The sequence below is a fragment of the Mangifera indica genome, chromosome 7 (assembly GCF_011075055.1).
Source record: "Mangifera indica cultivar Alphonso chromosome 7, CATAS_Mindica_2.1, whole genome shotgun sequence".
Classification (NCBI taxonomy): domain Eukaryota; kingdom Viridiplantae; phylum Streptophyta; class Magnoliopsida; order Sapindales; family Anacardiaceae; genus Mangifera; species Mangifera indica.
Window position 1 is genome coordinate 15704760 of NC_058143.1, and position 20856 is coordinate 15725615.

The 20856-nt window shown below is 29.1% G+C and overlaps 2 protein-coding genes across 3 annotated transcripts; one reads left to right on the forward strand and one right to left on the reverse strand.

The window, feature by feature from the left end:
* Positions 1-10332: 10332 nt before the first annotated feature.
* On the forward strand, positions 10333-12229 carry LOC123220456 (transcription factor CSA-like). Of its 2 annotated transcripts, none has more exons than XM_044642679.1 (3): positions 10333-11334; positions 11453-11860; positions 11968-12229. In XM_044642679.1, the coding sequence occupies exons 1-3, from the start codon at positions 10869-10871 to the stop codon at positions 12222-12224; spliced, it is 1131 nt and encodes a 376-aa protein (XP_044498614.1). In that variant the 5' UTR covers positions 10333-10868; the 3' UTR covers positions 12225-12229. The 2 variants fall into 2 exon arrangements, with proteins under 2 accessions (XP_044498614.1, XP_044498613.1); XM_044642678.1 differs by having other exon boundaries at positions 10335-11334; positions 11950-12229.
* A 4922-nt stretch (positions 12230-17151) lies between these two features.
* Positions 17152-19068, reverse strand: LOC123221882 (WUSCHEL-related homeobox 11-like). Its single transcript, XM_044644852.1, has 3 exons — positions 18432-19068; positions 18015-18190; positions 17152-17386 (listed from the first exon to the last, which is right to left on the reverse strand). Exons 1-3 carry the CDS (start codon positions 18979-18981, stop codon positions 17369-17371), a joined length of 744 nt encoding a protein of 247 aa, XP_044500787.1. The 5' UTR covers positions 18982-19068; the 3' UTR covers positions 17152-17368.
* Between the last annotated feature and the right edge of the window lie 1788 nt (positions 19069-20856).

A 20856-nucleotide genomic window follows, 5' to 3' on the forward strand; every position in this document is an offset into this window, starting at 1 on the left:
CAATTCTATTAAAAAGTATAAACATATTGATTTCCTATGTTACATTATTGGCACTAATATTATCAGTAAGAAAGTATATAACTGAATGCATGGTAAGATAGGGCAAATAAAATGTTTATTTTAGAAATAAGCCAGATTTTATTACTTCCTCTGAAGGGTTTTTTATTTCGAAATACTTATTGGCAAAGGCATCTGAAAAATCTTCTATTAGGAGGCCAAAAAAGGATGATAATAAGTCAGTGTTCATACTCTACAAAGGTGCATGAATGTAGGGAAACCTAATTAGTTTTAGTTTCAAAAAAAAATAATTTGATACTGACTTACTAATCTTTTTCCCAACAAAGCTTTAATTATCAACCCCACAATTGACATATTAAACTCTTCAATCATTCACGGGCTCCACTAATAAATTCGGACAGATTAAGTAGATGCATGGTAATTGTTTTTATTAATTTGTTTATTTTGCATCCATCTGCCTTACAAAATTGTAACTATCACGATTGTGACTGCACTTCGGTGATAACCAAGTAATTAAATTAAAATAATTGTTTTAAATGTACGTGACAAATGGGTTAGTTTTGTAACGAGAAAATTGTCTAATATAATCATGGCGAAAAGACCTGTTCCCACCCAAGGTTAACTGAAATCCTATTCATACCCTCTAATTTTCAAAAACTTAAAATCCTACTCATGGGTAAAATTTTGTTGAAAAATTTAATTAAAGTTAAAGGTAAATTTGTTATTTAATAAAAAAATAATAAACTAAAGTTTTATTGTATTTTTCCCTTTTAATTTGAAAATTAATAATTTTTCTTCATCCAAAGTTTGAAAAGTAGTAATTTATCTCATAGGGTTTTGAAAATATCATTAGATATAACAAAACTCACTGTCTCTGACTGTGTTGACTCTTTATCTCGACTTATCTCCTCTTACCAATCAAACTCTACATACCAATGACACTAATTTTCTTTAACTAAGATGAAATCACCTTTGTAAGAGTGTCTTCGTTTGAGACCGTTTTTGTCTTTAGTGAAAACACTTCAAGAAAGACAATTTTATTTTCGTCGAAGGAAATTAATGTCACTAGTGGGTGAGAACAAGTCGACAAGATGAGATAAGTAGGAAGGGAGAGACAATGCAGTTGGAGATAGTAAACATTCCCGTCTTTAGAGATGATTTCAAAAACCTTAAGGGAAAAATTACTACTTTTTAAACTTTAAATAGGAGAAAATTATTATATTTTTAAACTTGATGAGAAAATATAATAAAACTTTAATTTTTTTAATTTTTCATTAAATAACAATTTAACCTTTGATTTTAACTAAATTTTTTAACATAATTTTATTTATGGGTAAGAGTTTGAATTTTTGAAATTTTGAAGGTATGAATTTTGATTTAACTTAACCTTAGGTGGGAACAAGTCTTTTGGCCTATAATCAAACTTAGTTTAGTTTTCCATGGAAAATTTCGCCTGCCTCGAACTGAGAGTCCATTGTTTGGCTTATGGGATACGTAAATTAAGTAAACAAAAGAGTTTTGATTTTGGGATATGTCAATTCTTGGAAATGCAATTAGGGTTTGATGAGAAGAACGAGAGACAAGAAAACAAGATCTCGGTCGTTCGGTATAGCTTAGCTTAGCTTAGAGCCTTGGAAACATAACAAACATGATATTATATCAATTATAGAAAATAATCAAATTAATCCAGCAAGGGTTTTGAAGTCTGCACATTACTTGATTCCTTTTGTTCATCGAATTTACCTTACATTTTATTTATTTTAATTTTAAAAGCTAGAAAAAACAGCTTACAATTATTTACTAAATTTATTTAGTTCTTTGCACATGATTTTTTCTGAATCAAACTTCTATATATATCCCACAATTTTCAAGATCGTTTCAGCTCTTTTATTGTTCAATAAATTGATTTCTATGTGCATTAATGGAGTATTTTGCTATAAATAAATCTAAATTTGTCGGTCTAGTTATTAACCTTGGAAAAGTCAGGTTTACATATTAATTAATCCTTATTTTAGTGATATGGTTTTAATAAGTTTCAAAGTTTAGCATTAACAGTTGCATTAGAAAATTTCTTTATTAAAACTAATATTAATTTTAATTTTGGTTTAATAAATCGGGTAATTAATTAATTTAATAATAATTCACAGATAAGTTTAAGTGATCATTAAAGATAAATACAACAAAGATTATGATTTGGGTAGACGGTTTAATATAGGTTTTTGAGTTATTGAATATTTGATAGTAATGTATAATAATCTCCTATAAATTAATGAAAACCCCCGTTTGAAATCCTAATATTACAATTTTTCCTATTAAAAATGTTATAAAGGTGGTTTTATAAAGTGATTCTTAAAAACTCTTCAAACTCAGAGATACAATTCAAACAAGTTAGTTTATCTCTTTAATTTTGATTTTATATTCAAATAAAACATATAATTTCACGTTTTATATGTTATAAATAGTTACAATTGATCATACTTAAGTTTAACGTTCTTCTCCCGGTAACATGACCGAAAACATCTTTTGATACCTTACATATCCTAGAATAAATTTCTTCTTCTTGTTTTAGTTTTTTTAATTAACCTAACTAACCAAAACAATTTCTTCTTCTTGTTTTTGTTTTTTCAATTAACCTAACTAACCAAAACACTAAAGTGTCATAGTAATTTTCTAATACCCTTTCTTGATAGTTTCATCACTATGATCTCCACAGAATCCAAACAGTCAAGATTTGTCTCATCAAAGAGTATGATTAAGCTTAATTATTTATCTATCTAACTGCTTTAGTATGTTTACTTTAATTAGCATGGTGGGTTAGTTAACTGTACCAATCCCATCAATAATATAACACCAAGCCATAGAATAAAAGATAAAATTAAACTTTGTGACCTCAAAGTCTTACAACAAGTCTGACTTAGGGTCAAAAAGCATCATGCATGGAACAAAATAAGAGTCAGCTATCGGCCGAAAATTAAAGAGCGGAAATTAGACCTAAGAATTTAGTTACGGGACAGCTTTATTTACTTACCTAAAAAATAAAAAATAAAAAATTTGTTGTGGGACACTAGAAAATGGCTCACCATAGGTAAACTTCAACATTGTTCTAAGATTCCTTTGTTATGATTCTGAATATAGATTTTTATACGAAAACCCTGTTCAAAATTGAAAAGTAGAAAGCAAAAATATTTTCTAGATTTGTTAAAGTAAATGAATAAATTGTTTTAATCATTTTAAACACTACCTTTGTAAGAGGAAAAATGTTTTTATTTCCATCGTTAATAATTTTAACAGGATAAGTTATAATGATGACTCGTTGTTAAATTTTTTAATGACAAAAAATATATTTTTATCAATTTTTTTATAACAGAAATAAATTTATTTAATTTTAATAAAACTAAAAATAATTAATTTTTAAAATCATGATAATAGTGTTTTTAACAACTAAATATTTATTCATTTATTATTTTTCTCTCATTAATATTAGTTTTGTTCAAGTGGAAATTTTTGTTGGTTCAAAATTGAAATTAAATTTAAGAAAATAGAAAATTAACATGGTCTTAATTTCCCCATTAAATATTTTTTATGCTTGCATGATGCATGATATGACTGTAAGGTGCTAAGCCAAGAGAAGGTAAATTATATAACTTAGTTTAATATGATTCACCTAGGTAAACTACTAACTAAATTGAGTCTTAGTTATTATATTGATGGGGATGGTTGACGATATATATATATATATATATATATATATATATATATATATATATATATATATATATATATATATATAAGGAGATCACAAGAGGGGTTCTTAGTTAATGATGCTGAAACCTGGTGGATTCCAAATGGGATAAAAACTGAAGGAGGAAACAAGGCCCTACCTTGCTGATTTTGCTGTTTTTTATTTTATTTTTAACAGTTTTGTTTTAATTTAAGGTGAGAAGTCTTATCACCCTATGCTCTTTTAGAAAAGGATTAATTAGTCAAGAACAAAAAATAAAATACAAATTGTTAACAGCGAGATGCGTCGGTGCCTCTTCTTTCAACAAAGGCTGCCTAATTTCCCATGTCGTTTTGCTTCTTATTATTTATGATCACGCTTTGTTGCCACCCTAACTTAGAATTTTTTGGGTAGTGATAGGTCTGTGTTCTCTAAATCACCCATGTGATTTGGCATGTAAAAATAATTTTATTATATCCGTATGTTTAATTAATTAATCTGGAATTTCAAATTAGATTTCAATTCTTCAAAGAAAATGCCAACATGCACAAATGTTCTTGAAACATGGAGGGCCAATCACCCCTCCTGGATTAACAAAACTCAAATCAAAACAACATGGTTTCATCATCGTAATAAGCTCAATCAACCCCAAGTCAAAAGCATTAAAATCTATATACTCAAAAATCATACTGAAATACTAAAAATATTGTTTCAAAATCATCATCAGAACTATGCTTTGTTCATCATACGATAATCAAAATCAAAGGCATGAGGTGGTTTCTTGCTTTCCTTTTAATCTGATGAAGAACAAAACTTTGCCAAATAAATTCCCTGAATCTCCGATCTAAAGAAATAGGGGCTTAATCCAGTGATTATGGTTTCCAGGTGACAGAAAGTGAATGAGAAAATAATAAAAAATAAGAAGTTATGATTATTTTTATGTACAATTTTGACCTAATACTTATCGAAATAGATGTTTCATCTTTAAAATAGGCGTTTCATTCTAAAAAAAATTGCCATTTTACCTAACCCAACATGGAATGAGTGTTGTAAACTTTGGAATGGCCATTCGACCTCTTCTTCCCTTGTATTTATGATTTATTAAATCATAAATAATATAAAATAATCAAAATAACCTTAATATGTATTTTTGGTATTACAAAAGAGTTCAAAAAATGATATATCTTTCGAGAGATATTTAGAAGAGTAATATACCAAAGATTGACAATATTTAATATTTTTAATAAGATTATCTTTTTGGGATAAAACTGTTGTTGAGATGTTTTTTCTAACAATCGAAGTATATAATTTAAATCTTATAGAAGATAGGAAATGATAATGATGATTAAAATTCGTTAATGAACTATGTTATCCATTATTATAAGAGTAATGAAATATGTATGGATTAGACACAAAGAAAGTTTTTAACATGATTCAATCTGTTACTTGGATGTCTACATTCACGGTTATGATATTGACAACTCTTGAAAGTATTCTACTAATCTATGAACTAAATTTACAAGAGAGATTATTTAAGGAGGATAGTTAAATTTTTTTAAGACCCACTTTACTTATCTTAAGATGAAAACTTATTTGATCTTAAATATTATATGCTAGCTATTTGCATTTAAAAATAGTTTTCATTTTCGTCCCTCTTTTCAAAGTGATAATTTATATTTACAAAGTGGATAACGGAGATTTCAATTTTATCATTTATATTTTAATCTATGAACTAAATTTATAAGAGAGATTATTTTGAGAAATATTTGATTTTGAAGAATTACTTAAAGAGGATAGTTAAATTTTTCTAATAGCCATCTTACTTATCTTAAGATAAAAACTTATTTGATCTTAAATATTAGATCTTAAAGTGGTATTTGTATTTAAAAATATTTGTCATCTTCGTCTCTCTTTTCAAAGTGATAATTTATATTTATAAAGTGGATAACGAAGATTTCAATTTTATCATTTATATTTTAAATTTAAATTCCAACAAAAATTTTTTTCCATTATATTACATAAAGATAAGATCTTAATTATAGTTTATTATAATCATTTATGAAGAGATAATCAAAATTGATCGTTCACATACCCTTCAACTTGAAATTTAACATTAAATATTGTATATTCAATTTATTTAATCAACCCAAAAGAATTTTTATGTTTAAATCGGCATCAAGTAAGCTAATATATTTTAATTGGTTTAAATTAGCCTTTTTGCTCTCCTTAAATACATTGTTTAAGAACCATTATTTTTAGAACTAAATTAGAGATAGATTCAACACAGAAGATAATCTGATGCGATCGATAGTTATACTAAGTAATTATCAAAAAATAATTTTTAAAAAAATTTTACATTTTTTATGATTAATTATATAATTTGATTTATTTAATATTAAAATAAACTTAATTTAATAGTATTATACATATTTAAATGTAATAAATAAGATTTTAAGTTTTAACTTTTATAATAAATTTTAAAAAAAATTAATTTTTTATATTAATAAAGTCAAACTTGATTTTATATCTAGTTTAACCAAATCATTCAAATGATTTAATTTAATTTAATTTAATTTGGTTTGATTATAAAAACAATTTTTTAGTGAAATTAATCTATGTAAATCCAATTTTTAAAACTATACAGAGACTAATCACCCCTCCTGTGAGACACACGTGTGGTTGTGCACGTGTAACTTACTGCAAAAAGGCTCTGTTGATCACATGACAAAACATGCAAAACCAAAAAAGTTACAACGGTTTTCAGAAAGAGACAAAACGCACGCACGAGGGGGTGGCTCTCTTGAGTAAAAGTAACTGACTGACTTCAAAGCTAAATTGAAACGGTTGTCTGTGTTCGCGCGTGTGGCTAATAATTATTAGTTAAAATAATAAAAAAAATTAATAATAATTACGTAACGTACTAATTTATATTTTTATATTGTTTGTTGGGAAAGTGGGGTTGGGGGTTTCTGTTACTCAGATTCGGGGCAATGAAAACGAGATCTTTTTGTTTCAGTCGGATCTTTTTTTTGCTTTCAATTGCTTCTGCTTTTTCGTGTTTGGTTTTGATGATTTTATCAGAAATGCAATCATCACTTTTTTCTGAATTTCACAATATGCCCTTGCTCTTTTGCATTTTCCTTTGTTTTACAATTGGATAAAAGTGACCTTTCACCTTTATGCTGATACTGTCACGTCATCTTCTCACGGCCTGGGTCAGGTTGCATATTATAGTTGGCTTTTATGAACTGGAGTAGTGTCCTTGATAGATAATATTAATTTTGTAAATATATAATAATATATTATTATATAATTAAATAATTTTAATTTAAAAATAAAATAATATTAAATTATAATAATATATATACCATAAGATTAACTATTATTTTATATTTTAAAATTATTTAAATATATTATCACTTATTATTTTTATATTAATTATTAATTTCATAACTACTAAATTAAATAATTTTTTAAAAAAAATTGAATTCCTGTTATTTTATATATAGAGTTTTTTTTTTACTATTCAAGTTATCCTTTGATGGTTGAGTATCTTTAATAGACTCATATTCAAAACGAGTTTATTTATACTCAAAACGAGTTTTGCTTGAGTAAATCTAAACACGAACATAAGATAACAAGTCAAAACTCGAATACAAGCTTGGAAATACGAATGAAAAAAAACTAAACCTGAGCCCAAACTTGAACAAGTGCCTTGCATAGCTTACAAGCTGAGCACAATTCAATTTTGTTAATAAATAAACTTTAAAACGATATTGTATAACTGAACTTGTTGAGCTTGAGATGTGAGTTTAAAGTTTATTAGAGCGAACTAGAGTTAAGTGTGAATTGATCATGAATGCTAAAATTGTTAAACAAGCTAAACAAAAATACATATTCCATGAGATTGAGCTTCGACTCACTAAAAAAGAGGTGACTCCTATTTAAACTTTAACTCTGTTCGTATCCAATACTAGTGGCTAGTTGTTAGTCAAAATTTTTATTAATTTTTCTTATATTTGTTTCAATATTTCCTATTTTGATATAATTTACTTTGCAAATTGGCTCCATCCACATAGAAATGAAATCATTTTTTTAAATTTTTTATAAAAAATTAAAATGTATATCTTTAGAATCTTTGATAAATTGTCTATATCAATTAAAAATGTGAATACAATATTTCCTGTCTTTTAATGTTATATTATAATAAAATTTATTTTAAAGATTTTCATTTCTAAGTTTGTCCCTCAAATCAGCTCACTTCTTTCATTGATGCGTAAAATGTAAGATGAGAGAGATGCTTTCACTTTTTAAAACAAAATTTTACGCATGCAAATGTAAATTTTTTTATAAAAACAATGAATGGTATGGGTAGAAAGTCGACAATGAGGTGAAATTTTCAACGTAATAGGTTCTATTATAGGGTTAGGAAACTGACATTTTACACCCCGGGGAAAAAAAAAAGTCAAATATTAGAAATTTTGACTTAAAATTTCTTTCTATACAAGATATGATGGAATAACGAATTCCCTATTACAAGTTTAAAAAATCAAATTTTTATATATCATTTATTTTAATTAATAAATTTTGTTAAGTAAAAAAAAATTTTTTTTTATAGATTTTCTTGCTTTTCTATTTTTATTTTTTTCTTTATTCTTTTTATTCTTCTTTTCCTCCTTAATTCTATATTTTGCATTTTGAATAGTTTAGGGGAGGTAATTTTTAAAAATATTAAAAGTGTTAATAAAAATTTTCAAAAAGTTTTGTAAATTCAACAAAGTTTAGAGTATTTTCGAAAATTTTAAATTATCATAAATCTCTCAATAGTTTTAAAAATAACATTTATACTCTAAAAAAACTTATCAAAATGAAACGGTTTAAAGTTGATTAGAGTTTTGATATTTTTTAATATTTATAAAAAGTGTTAACGATAGTTTTATATTTTTAATAAAAAGATAAAATAATTATTTTGAGAAAATTAAACATATTTGTAACAATAATAGATGATAAGTGAAAATTCGACATTTGGTTAAAACATCCCCTTGGAATTAATAGTAGGAATTTCTTTTTAGGTTTGATTAATAACAAAAAATTTCTATTCATTAAGTTTTAGGTATTAAAATGAATAATATAAGGATAATTCAGTAAATATTCATTAGGTTGTAATATGGTTAGTCCTATTAACTCCCTAAACGTTTTGTAATTGTAATTGCATGGGTATTTTTGTTAAACATGATAATCAAATTATATATTAATTCGTATTAATGATATATATTATATCGTATCATATCATATGATAGTTTACTGTATCGTATTATTTCGATATATCTTATTATATGTATCATTTTTCACCTGTATCATTTTATATTATAAGATACATATCATGTATCGTATAATACTGATAATTATGTTATTAAAAGGCTTCGGCAAAAATTTTGTTGTGGCATCAAACTTTAAGGGGATCAATGTCATTTAACCCTGTGAACTTGGTTCTTGTGGGATTTTCCTCAAACTTTTGGAATGGTCCATGGGAATTATTTAAGGGTCTCTTTGTTTCTTTTATCTTAAATCGGAATGCAACTAAATTTAGTAGATTAAGATATTTCAGGTTAGTTTGTTTTTTGGTTTATTTTTAAAATATTTATTTTTTATCTAAATATTAAAAAAAACATCTTAATCAATAAAAAATTAATTTGTCAACAAAAACCTTATTAATTATATGTAATTGCAATTTTAACAAACTATAACACATTATGTTATATTAGTTTTATTTTATTATTTTGTTATAATAAAATTTTAAAATTACATCATAACATAATTATTTTTTAATTTATACATATATTTTTTTTAATTTTCATATATTTGGTAATTTAAATTCATCTAAAACATGGAAAATATAAAATTATGCTATACTTTATAAAGACATGTATGTCACAACACTAGTTTTAAGATACCTACACTATATAAAAATTACACATAATTCAAACTATTCAAATACTTACAATCAAACATTCAAATATAATTAAAAAAATCATCATATTAATCAAACTTGTAATAAAATATGGAAGGAAGATTAAGAAAGACAAGAAACCAGTATATATATACTCACTTTAAATACATATTTGATATATATTATTATATGATTAAATGATATATCTGTAAAATGGGTACGTATAATTTTGCTTATATTTGAATATTGAAATAATAAAATAATGTGCATATAGAACAAATATAAACGATAATATGTCATTATTTGATTGAATGATTTTGAATTAAAAAAAAATAAATATAATTATATAATAATATATTATCATATGTATACAAATTTTGTACTAATTTTATATACAATTTTGTACTAATTATTTGTACTACTCATTCGAAAAACTAGTTGATCAAGTAAGCATAATATTTAATACAACATTTATACATAGAAATGTATTAGTTGATCAAGTTAAGCATAATATTTAATACAACATTCATACATGGAAATGTATGTAATGGGTGGGAGATGGACTCCGAAACAGAATAACAGAATCTTGGAGAAGAAATTAGAGAGATTTGGCATTAGTTTAAGCTTTCCACGGCAAAAAGACAAAAGGCTTCTGGTTTTTATATTCGCAAAACGCAACCCCCAAGAGAGAGATGAAAACATCAATACTACCAACAGAACAGCAAAGCAACCACTGGCATTAAGAGGCACCCGCCACCACCCACACGAGTGGTTTTTGTTAGAGACAGAAAAATCAGTCTCAATATAACCACCCTGACCTCATTTTTATTTTACATAGAGATTGCGGGGAAGAAAGGAGGAATCGTGTGAGTTCCTCTCTTCTTTTTGGTTGTTTTGCTTACCTTTCTCTTTCATTCAACCTTGAAACTGTTCTTGTTCCCCTTCTTTTAAACGTTTTTCTACTTCTTCTTGTTCTTGTTATATCTTTCCCTCGGCCTCTACCCCATTTCACTTTTATTGTCTTTCTTTCTCTCTTGGGCTATATAACTAGAAAAATGCAGTGCATTTTCTCCTTCTTTCTATTAGTCTCTCTTCTTTACTAGCCTCTCTATAGCTACTTCTTTTTCTATCCCATTTCAAGGTTTTTTTTTTTTAATTTCCATTGTGCTATTACTTGCGATGAGTCTTCAGCACTTGGTGAGTGATTGTCATGGCTTCACTGTAGTTCATCAAGATATGAACTTTGTGCTTCCTCCTCCTCCTTCTGCTCCTCAACTCTCTCTGTCAAACTCTTTTGGAGTTATGCGTCATCATCCTATGGGGGAAGAGAGTAATAGTCCCGCTGCAATAATGGGGCTTCAGATTTTGAGCCCTTCCAGTTTTAAGCCAGAGGAGAACAGGGGAGCAAAGAGAATAGTTGAAGAAAGCGATGGGTTTTTAGGGATTGAAAAAAAGGGGCTTTCTTTGAACTTAGGTGAAGAAATAGAGGAAGTGAAGACCTCTGTTTCTGTCAAAACTAAGCACACTAAACTTTGTGCTAGAGGCCATTGGAGACCGACTGAAGATGCTAAGCTCAAAGAGCTTGTTGCCCAATATGGTCCTCAAAACTGGAACTTAATTGCTGAAAATCTTGAAGGAAGATCAGGTAATTAATTCAACTCACACCATGTCCCAAAAGTATATATTTTAAACAAAAAGAAAAAAGAAAGTGCTTTTTTTGTGTTAGAGCGGAGAACTTTGATTGATTTGTTGGTGATGTTCAGGGAAGAGTTGCAGATTGAGATGGTTTAATCAGCTAGATCCAAGAATCAACAGGAGGGCATTCAATGAGGAAGAAGAAGAGAGGCTGTTAGCGGCTCATAGATTGTATGGAAACAAATGGGCGTTAATTGCAAGGCTGTTTCCAGGGAGAACCGATAATGCAGTGAAGAACCATTGGCATGTGATAATGGCTAGAAAACTCAGAGAACAATCAAGCATTTACAGAAGGAGAAAGCCAACTTCTGCCTCTCAGATTGGACTTGAAAATATGATTATCCCAAACAATAATGCAGGCTGTGATTCAACAACAATCTCAAGCAATGAATCCGCCTCAACAATCACTGATCTCTCTCTCACTCCCTCTTCAGCTAAAGCTCCACCTGCAATTTTCACTAGGTTCTCACCTATGGGTATGCTTTATTTTTTTTAAAATCTTTTTCGTTTGTTTTTGATAGTTTTGATAATTCAAAGTAGTGTTTTTTAATTGGGGTTTTCATAGGTAAATGTTCATCTGCAGACAAGGGGATAACAAGGGGAAGCACAGGAGACGTTGACAAATTTCATGGATATTTCAAAGCAGGTAAAATGGAAGTGGCTATGGCAGTGGACCAATCTGGGAACTCATCAGATTCAAATTCAGAAGTTTCAGCAACAGATTCAGTAACCAACATCAACCCCATCACCAATATTTCTCTCTCTGGGGAAAATGAGAATGCTTATCAGAAGAAGACCCACATGCACTTCATTGATTTCCTTGGAGTAGGAGCCCCTTAGAACTTTTTGAAAAAAAGAATGTCCAATGCCAAACTTGCTGTAGGTCTCATTTCTGCAGCCTTTAATGTACAGTTAGTTCCATAAATGGAAAAAGAGGGAAAAAAAGGTAAAAAAATAGGAGAAGAGAGAGAGAGAGAGTTCTGAGAAGTTATAACTTAAGTTATTATAATAATAATAATAATAATAATAATAATATGATGAGACTTGGTAGTTTTGGGCTTTTATATATGTATATTTTAGTTATTCTGTGGAATTTAATGGCATTTTGATTTTTATATTGAAGGTGATGAAAAGAACAAAGAGGGCAAAAGTAAGTTATGACTGTGGGCAGTGAGTGAGAGATGCATGAAGCTGCCCAACTTTGATGACTTTTCTTCAATGGTGTTTTGGTACACTTTTGTTGACCATATTGTATGTGCGTCTCCCTGTGATGTCCCTCATTTTTATTATTTTAATCACAAAAAATAGCCCCACCTGCACCTGAACCTGAACCATATCATTCTGTGGGGTCTACAAAATATTTTCATGACCTTTAGAATACTACCGCATCTGATGTGTGATACTATTTCTATCTATCCCATTCTTATAGTTGCCCCACTGTTTGCCCTGCCTGTCATATGTAGAGGTGGCAATGAGTCGGATTGGCAATCCCATTCTTGGGGTAATTTATGAGGGTCATGTGTTAGGCTAGCCTGATAAAATCTCAAAGCCAAGGCCTAGGGCGTGATCAGAGCATTTGGGTTATGTCCTTATGCGCCTTTAATGAGTTTGGCTTAAAAAATAATTTTTTTATTTTTTAATTATATAAAATTAACTTTTTAATTATTTTGACCTATCACAATAATAAATCGTAATTAAATAGGTTGACCCATAAAAAAAAATAAAAAAATTAGCTATTATAATATCGGATCATACTGAATTGACTCACATAGATCTTATCTTATGACTTCGAACATGATTCAGTCACTCTGTGGACCTAACACAACTTGCTATTTTCTGTATCGGGTTGACTTGACCCATTTAGCGCTTCTAATTGTACATGTACCTAAAGTATATGTATAATACAATAATTCATTACCCATATATGTTTCTATGAATTCTTACATTCGTTTCTTTCTAAAATACTATAAACTTATAATACTATTAGATAATAATTTCCTTGATAATTAGTAATTTGCTCCAACAGTACTCAACTTGCGATCTTAAAAATTACTAAAATAAAGAAATTGTCGTAGGTGTCTCAGCACCAAAATTAACAGAAGTTCTTGAGGTTGCCGATATTGTAATTACAGATCCTTGTGTACTTGGAAATACAAATGCGAAAGGCGGCCCATTTGAGTTTAGACTTTGTCGAGCTTTAAGTCCTATAAGCTAGTACATGCATGAAACCCAACAGAAACTCAAAATTTGAATTTCTTTGAATATAGATGTAAATAAACTTCTAGAATCTAGAGTATGAATTTTCAGAGTGCAGCCAAATAACTTAAAAAGATGAACGAGATTATGTTAACGAATAAATTTCTCACTGAAATCTAAGGATTTAGGAATATTGTACTATTTCAAATAACATTAAACTTTAGCTTTAATCAAAATTGACCATTTCAACAGTCAGAAGTATCAATGAAAAAGGTCAAGATTGTTACAAATAGAGTGTTGGAATTGGTGATCACTTTGTCTATAAGACACGAAACAAGGACTGTTTATAAGGTTCTTTCTTGGTGAGTAGGCGCAAGGCAGAAGGCAACATCCCCGGGCCTGTAAACAATTTGGGCTTCACTCATAAAGAGTCGAGTTAAGATTTCTACAAGAATATCAAATCTAATAGGATTTGTCTTACAAATAAAAATCGTATTAGCGTTCTCTTAGAGATAAGAATTTTGGAATATAAACACATTATTCTCTTCTGTAAGTGATATAATAATTCATTAACAAATACATTTATTGTAATGAAAAAGGTAAGAAAATATCCAAATAATATTGACTTCATTGATCATAGCTCTCTTTCAATGAACCACAATAAATTAGAACGTGTTCTTTCTCTTACTGCTTGTAATTATTTGTTTGTTTTATTTATTTTACACCCTCTTGTTCATCCCTTGGCTGCGGAGGGGGCCGTTGGGCAGTGGCTTCCTGCCAAATTTTTATTTTTTTTAATTTATAAACAGTTGTAGGCTGTGCCGGGATGGCTTGTGGGCTGGTCTTAAACCACTAATGTTGAATATCAGAATTCCTCTGTGTTGTACTGACATATATACGTCCTGCTTCAAAATAAGCAAATATTATACGAAAGAAAAATTGATCTTTACTTGTAAAAGGAGAGCTCTTGGATGCAGGCATGAGTGGCTTCACTTAACCCTCAATGTTGGCCATCACCAACTAGTTATTTATCTCCATAAAGTAAAGAGATAAAATAGAAAACAATGGTGAAGAAAATGGCAGAAGTTTTCCTGGGTTTGATGGTGAGATTGTCAATTGGTTGTTGGTAGAGGAATAAGGAATAATTTTGATAGGAATGATAATTTCTTAATTTTAATAAAAATTAAGGGTAAATTGATAATTGATATTTATATTAAATATTTAATAAAAAACAAACTAATAATTTGTAATAAAATTAAATAATTTTTATTAATATAATAAAAATATATAATTAATAATAATTAATAAGTAAAATTTTTAAATTTAAACGATTAAATATTATTATATAAATATATTTGTTAATCATGAATATTTACGATCACATTTTTTATATCATGTTTCCATAATAATATGTTATTTGTGTCTTAATTTGTTTGATTTGATTGTTAATTATCTAAAATAATTTAATTATTAAAAAAATTATTTAATTTAATTTTTATTTTAAAATGACTCTATCTTTCTTTCAGTATGTACTTTGCATCCCAAGGCGCATATAAAAATAAAAGATTTGAAGGCTCTTTATAAATGCAAGTAATCTTCACACAAATCAAGAAAAACCCTGCTGGATTTGTGAAAAAATGGACCATTTGTTTGTTCCTTTCAAATCATGAGGAAGACAATTGCAGATTGGATTCCCAGAGCAGGGTCTTGACTGAGTGTTTGGCTCGAATATAAAAATAATAGTTGGATTAATTAGAATAATAGTGAAAGCATATTTATTTGCATTCACATGACAGCCTATAAAAGGTTTAATTAATCACATGGTATCTCTCAGTAAATGTGCCTAATGTTACAAGAATAAAGAAAAGAAATGTCACAAAAAACATCCGTCTGTTTTGTATTGGTTATATTGGTCGGTGTGGAGGCCAAGTTGGTGATTTCCTTCATGGATTTTCGGGACTTCAGTTCCTTTCAATTCCATGGGGAAGTTCACGCAATGGCCCTGCAGTTTCCCATTTTACTTTATTTTTTAGAGTATTATATGTATGGATTATGGAGAATATTTTTTATTATATGGAGATCCCTGAAGATCAAGTTGTGAAGTTAATAACAATTAAACTAACCAAGAGTAGCATCTACTTGGTGGATTCAAATACAACATATGCGGCGAACCATGAAAAAAGAAGCAATTAGAACATGGGTAAACATGGAGGAGAGATTAATAGGGCAATACTTACCACTTTATTACCAACAACAATTGTATTAACAACTACAAAATTGTAAGCAATGAGTAGATCCATTGTTGAAAATGAAAATGGCGAAGAATTTGAAATGTTGGGTGTCAGAAATGACACGAAAGAGACTGAAGATGGGGAGATTGCTAGATTTATTAATGGATTACGTCCAAAAATTCAAGATCTAGTTTTTTTGCGCGCATTCTACAATCAATAAAATTATATGCATATATTTTTTAGTATACAAATAAATATATAAATAATGTATAATCATATAATTGATTAATTTTGAATTAAGAATAAAGTAACACTCAATTATATAAAGACATATTATCTGTATAATTACTTATATATTCAAAAGTGTGTATACATAAAACACTCTGTCTGATCTATTCAACCATTTTTTAAGTAGACCAGATCACAATATGCACAACCACAAAGCAAACAACCAAATAACAACAGAGTTCTCCATTACTTACATTACTAATTTAATAGAATTAACAGCCTATGACATTCTCAACTACAAATCGCCAACATAAAAAACTAAGAACAAAATTCTCCGTTGTGCATGTAGTGCAGATAAGTGTGTTAATTGAAGATTAATATTTGTTTATTGTACTTAAGATTGGCAATTTAGGAATGAAGTGCAGATTAGTTTTTTTTTTTTGAAATGCTTGAGATTGAATTGTAGACTGGTGACTTAATTGTAGTGCAGATTGGTGCCTTGCTTAATGGTGGCTTAATTGCCACGCAGATTGGTGACTTAATAAAGTACAAACTGGTGACTTACATGCTAATCGGTACTTGTTTGTGAATAAAAGTACAAATTGTTCGTGAATAGACAGTTGTTAGCTAGGTAAAGTTGGATGGAAGTAGATGGTCATAAGTAGATTGTTTTGAGGGTAGATGTCGAGATAATAATCCTAAGTCATGATGTGAATACATACGAGACTAATCCTCGAGAATGTAGTATTGGGGATGTCACACGGGTAGGTCGGAAATTTTAGCCCAAGACATTTTCTATCCTAGAAGAGATGGTTGGTTTCTAGGGGAGATGTCCAGGTATTGCTAATGGTAGACAAGTTATGTCAAGATTTGCTTATTTCGTTGGTGTATTAAACGATTTTATTAGCTATACAAGAAGACACATTGTACGACTCATTTGTATTAGCTGAAACAAAAATATATCTCTTTCAAGTTTCCAATTCTCTCGAATTTTCTTTGATTATTCATTTTTCAAACCCTAGACCTAGAACTAGAACTCTGGATCCCTAAGCTCATAATAAAACAGCCACATGTGTTCCTTGAAATGGAACTTTTAGATCATGCAATATATATAAAACAAGAGAAACGAATGGATTAAAATGAAAAGGGTAAAAGACATATAGGAACTAAAATAACTTATATATTTTTTCTTTTGGAAATGTTTTTTTTTTTTTTCTCTTTTGGATATGGGGTTTTAGGAAGCGCTTGGGTTATTACAGAATAGCAGCCCTAGCATACTGGAACAACATAGTAGAGGAAGCTCCCACTCGTTTCAGCTTTGATTCTTGTTTAAGCCGGTCTTGAAACCTGTAACCAAGAATTTACTTTCTTGGTAAGCTGTTTTGTTAGATTCCATGAAGCACCCAACCCACAAAAATGAATAAATAAATAAATAAAGAAAAGCAAAACGGATTTCAGATAGAGAAACTCCCATTATCTCCCTTGAATAATTAAATTAAACTATCAAGTACTACTTACAACTTCTTAAAACTGAATTTAGACGCCCTAATTAATGGAATCTTGAACTGACTAATTAAAGTAAAGAAAAAGATCTCAACATTTTTTAATACTTTAATTATAACATAGAAGTATGAATGTGTAGATTGAAAGATTTCATGGAATTCCAAAAATTCCCTCTTATACCAAGATAAAGCTAAATATAAGTACAGTTTTAAACTATTAAATAACCTGTTTATATCTGAAATTGATCTCATGAGAAGCAATTCATGAAAAGGGCAAAAAAACATTTCAAATTATCATAATTACTAATGGAACAATCTGACCTCAACGAGAACAGAGGCCAAATCGAACTTGGGGAAAAGCAAAAAGAAAAAATGAAAGAAGAATGAGAAGAAGTAGACTGAAAAAAAAATACACGTTTTGATTCATGGGAGAAGATTAATCTAATTAATCTTATTTTTCAAGAAATTGTTACCAGGAAATAGCTTTCACCATCCTGCAAACTCTGAATTAAGAACCCAAATTCATTAGTTGGAACTGAAACACCAGAGGAATGGACCAAAATTACATCTTGGCCAAACACTGCTTTCATATCAAGTGGCCCCCTTGGAACTTCTGTTGGCACACCATTGATAAAAACTGTGACAGATCCTGTTTACACACTCACAAAAAAAAAAGTTTATTAATCAATTATTGGAAATTTACTACTTCAATTAACTTTATTCCCACCTTTTACTTCAGTGACTTTGTGAAAAGAATAGGAAGAGTGATTTATATGTTATTAATAAAATTTTAAAAAATTTTCTCAATCTCAAACCAAGTAGAAAGAGAATGAAAATATTAGAAAATCAATGAAGTAAAACATCCATCATCCATGCATTTATATAATTACCAGATTGATATTGCAAATTGGAAGTTTCTGAAGGGCATAAGATTGAAGTTACACTGGAGTTCTGTTCAATTTCTTGAAAACCCATATCACCAGAAACTGAATAAAGATTCTCTGCACCATTAAATCCACAAGAAGCAGAAGAAGAGCCAGCTAGAAAATTAGACGGAGTTGAAGCAAAAGCTGGAGAAGTTGTGTAGCCCATAGCACTGGCTGCAAAGCTGTTTTCATATTGAATTGCACCACTCGATTGAGGTTGATTTCTTTGTTCTCCAGCGTTGAGGCTCGCCTGTAACTGGCGTTGTCGGCGGCGAGATCTTGATCGTCTATTTTGGAACCAATAGAAGACATTTGCATCGCCAACAGCACCAAATTTTTCAAGCAACTTTCGAATCCTCACGGTTTCATCTTTTGGAGGGTTGACCATTCCACTGTTGAAGATGGACTCGAGTATGAGGATTTGTTCAGGCTTGGGAGTCCACCTAGACCTCACTGGTTCGCTTCTCTCTGAGCCATGGCTTGGACTGTTAGTGTCTTGGCTTTGATCTTCCATTACTGTTTGTTGTTGCGTTGAAGAAAAATAAAAGGGAAAAATAAAAAGAAAAAGAAGTTTTGAAGCTGAAACCAAGGCTTAAAATATAGGAGAAAAGTTAAGCACATGAATCCACAGTAAAGTGCAACAGTCTTCAGAGGTGAAGCTATATAAAGGCTTTCAAGCAATGTTACCTTGTGAAGTTACTAAATCATCCCTATCAAAGCTAATTTGAAAATTATTTATATTTGTTGGCTAACTTATCATTTAGCTTGACAATCATTTCCTTGTTCAAGTGACAATTCATTTCTTATTTCTGAAATTCTAAGTGCTAAAGTTTTATTTTCATATATCCTTTACAAAGATAAATGTCTAAAAAACATGTGAATATATACAGATTTTGAGTATATAAATAATTATATATTTAATATATATTATCAAATAATTACGTGTTTAATCACATAATAACACATATCAAATATGCGTTTATATATATATTCAAAATAAATATGTATAATATTACTCTTTAATATTTATAAATACTAGTGTAAATTGTCTTTGAACTTCCTCTATTTTTCGGTTAAAGATCAAATGCACAGGAGAAGATTTTAAAATTAAATTACTGGGATACCTATTTACCTATATTTTGTTCATAAACTTCTTTCCGATTATAATTCTTAAAAATATTTAAAATAATTTCCATCTATATATACAAGATATTTTAGAGTAAAAATGAGAAACTTATCGTCTAATATCTATGTGGTTATTGATGAATTAATGAAACTAGATTATCCAAATTCTCCCCATTAAATATCTTAACCAATAGGCAATTTTAATAAATCTAAATTCCATCGATGGATTATGGAAGTTTACATGGTAAAAACACAAAAAAGAAAGGTCAAAATGGTAAAAAGAGGAGCGTGAAAGGCGGACAAGTTAACTAGGGTTTTTTTAGGGCTGGGAAGTCCATGTGAAGGAATGCATGGAAAGCTGGGTCGCTGAAATGAAGAGGCAATATTTTAAGATATATGTTACAAATTGAACAAAGAAGAAAAATACAAAGAAATGGTCAAGAAACCTGAAATATTTTAATAGCAGTGACGTTAAGCAAACATGGCTTACAGTGGCGCTGCCATTGCCATCCTCTCTGAAACTTTTTATATTATTATACCAGAGGAGGGAATGGGGTCATAAAGGTTGGCTTAAAATTCGAACACTTTTCTTTCTCTTTGTCTTTCTTTTCTCCAAATGTAATTATATATGTAAATAATAAAATATTTATGAACAAGACAGCAACCGACTGTGTGTTCTCGGACGCGGTTTTATTCTTTTTTTGCCTACTTTTACCTCGTTCTAAGGATCCTAATGCCTCTTGTAATATTATTGTACCATTGTACTATATATACTCCTTTCTGCTCTTCTAAATATATTATTCTGTAGTTTATTTGATCGGTGCTAAATTTCATTCTATAAAACAATAACTAGGTATATCGATGCCTCTTATTGATGCTAATAAAGGATTTTTGTTGTATAATATAAGGAAAAGTATACTGATCCATGTTGAATTAAAACCCGGTATAAATTCGTAAATAACTACTGAAAATTGGACTGATGATTGACTTAGACTTTACATTACTTCAATAGTTAGGCCCCTTCCCATGAAACTTATGGTTGCTGAAGCAGTAATAATGTATCAATTTCTATCAGCTATTACAATGTGAGAAGTTGTGGTGAAATGATGCATCATTTTTTTTCTTCTGGTCAATAGTTGCATAGATGAGTACTGCTGAATCGATGTTGATGTTGAAATGGCGTTGCTTGAGGATTAGTGAAACAGTGCGGTTTTTACAAAGTGGAACACTGTTGTTGCAAGTGTTGTCTACTTTCAGCTCAGTC

What these genes read in the sequence shown, in the direction of transcription:
- LOC123220456 (XM_044642678.1), top strand. Translation starts at nt 10,869, where the DNA reads ATGAGTCTTCAGCACTTGGTGAGTGATTGTCATGGCTTCACTGTAGTT. An exon ending in AAATCTTGAAGGAAGATCAG is followed by an intron (nt 11,335 to 11,452) that starts GTAATTAATTCA and finishes GGTGATGTTCAG; the next exon opens with GGAAGAGTTGCAGATTGAGA. An exon ending in CACTAGGTTCTCACCTATGG is followed by an intron (nt 11,861 to 11,949) that starts GTATGCTTTATT and finishes GGGTTTTCATAG; the next exon opens with GTAAATGTTCATCTGCAGAC.
- LOC123221882 (XM_044644852.1), bottom strand. Translation starts at nt 18,981, where the DNA reads ATGGAAGATCAAAGCCAAGACACTAACAGTCCAAGCCATGGCTCAGAG. An exon ending in CAATTTGCAATATCAATCTG is followed by an intron (nt 18,191 to 18,431) that starts GTAATTATATAA and finishes GTGTGTAAACAG; the next exon opens with GATCTGTCACAGTTTTTATC.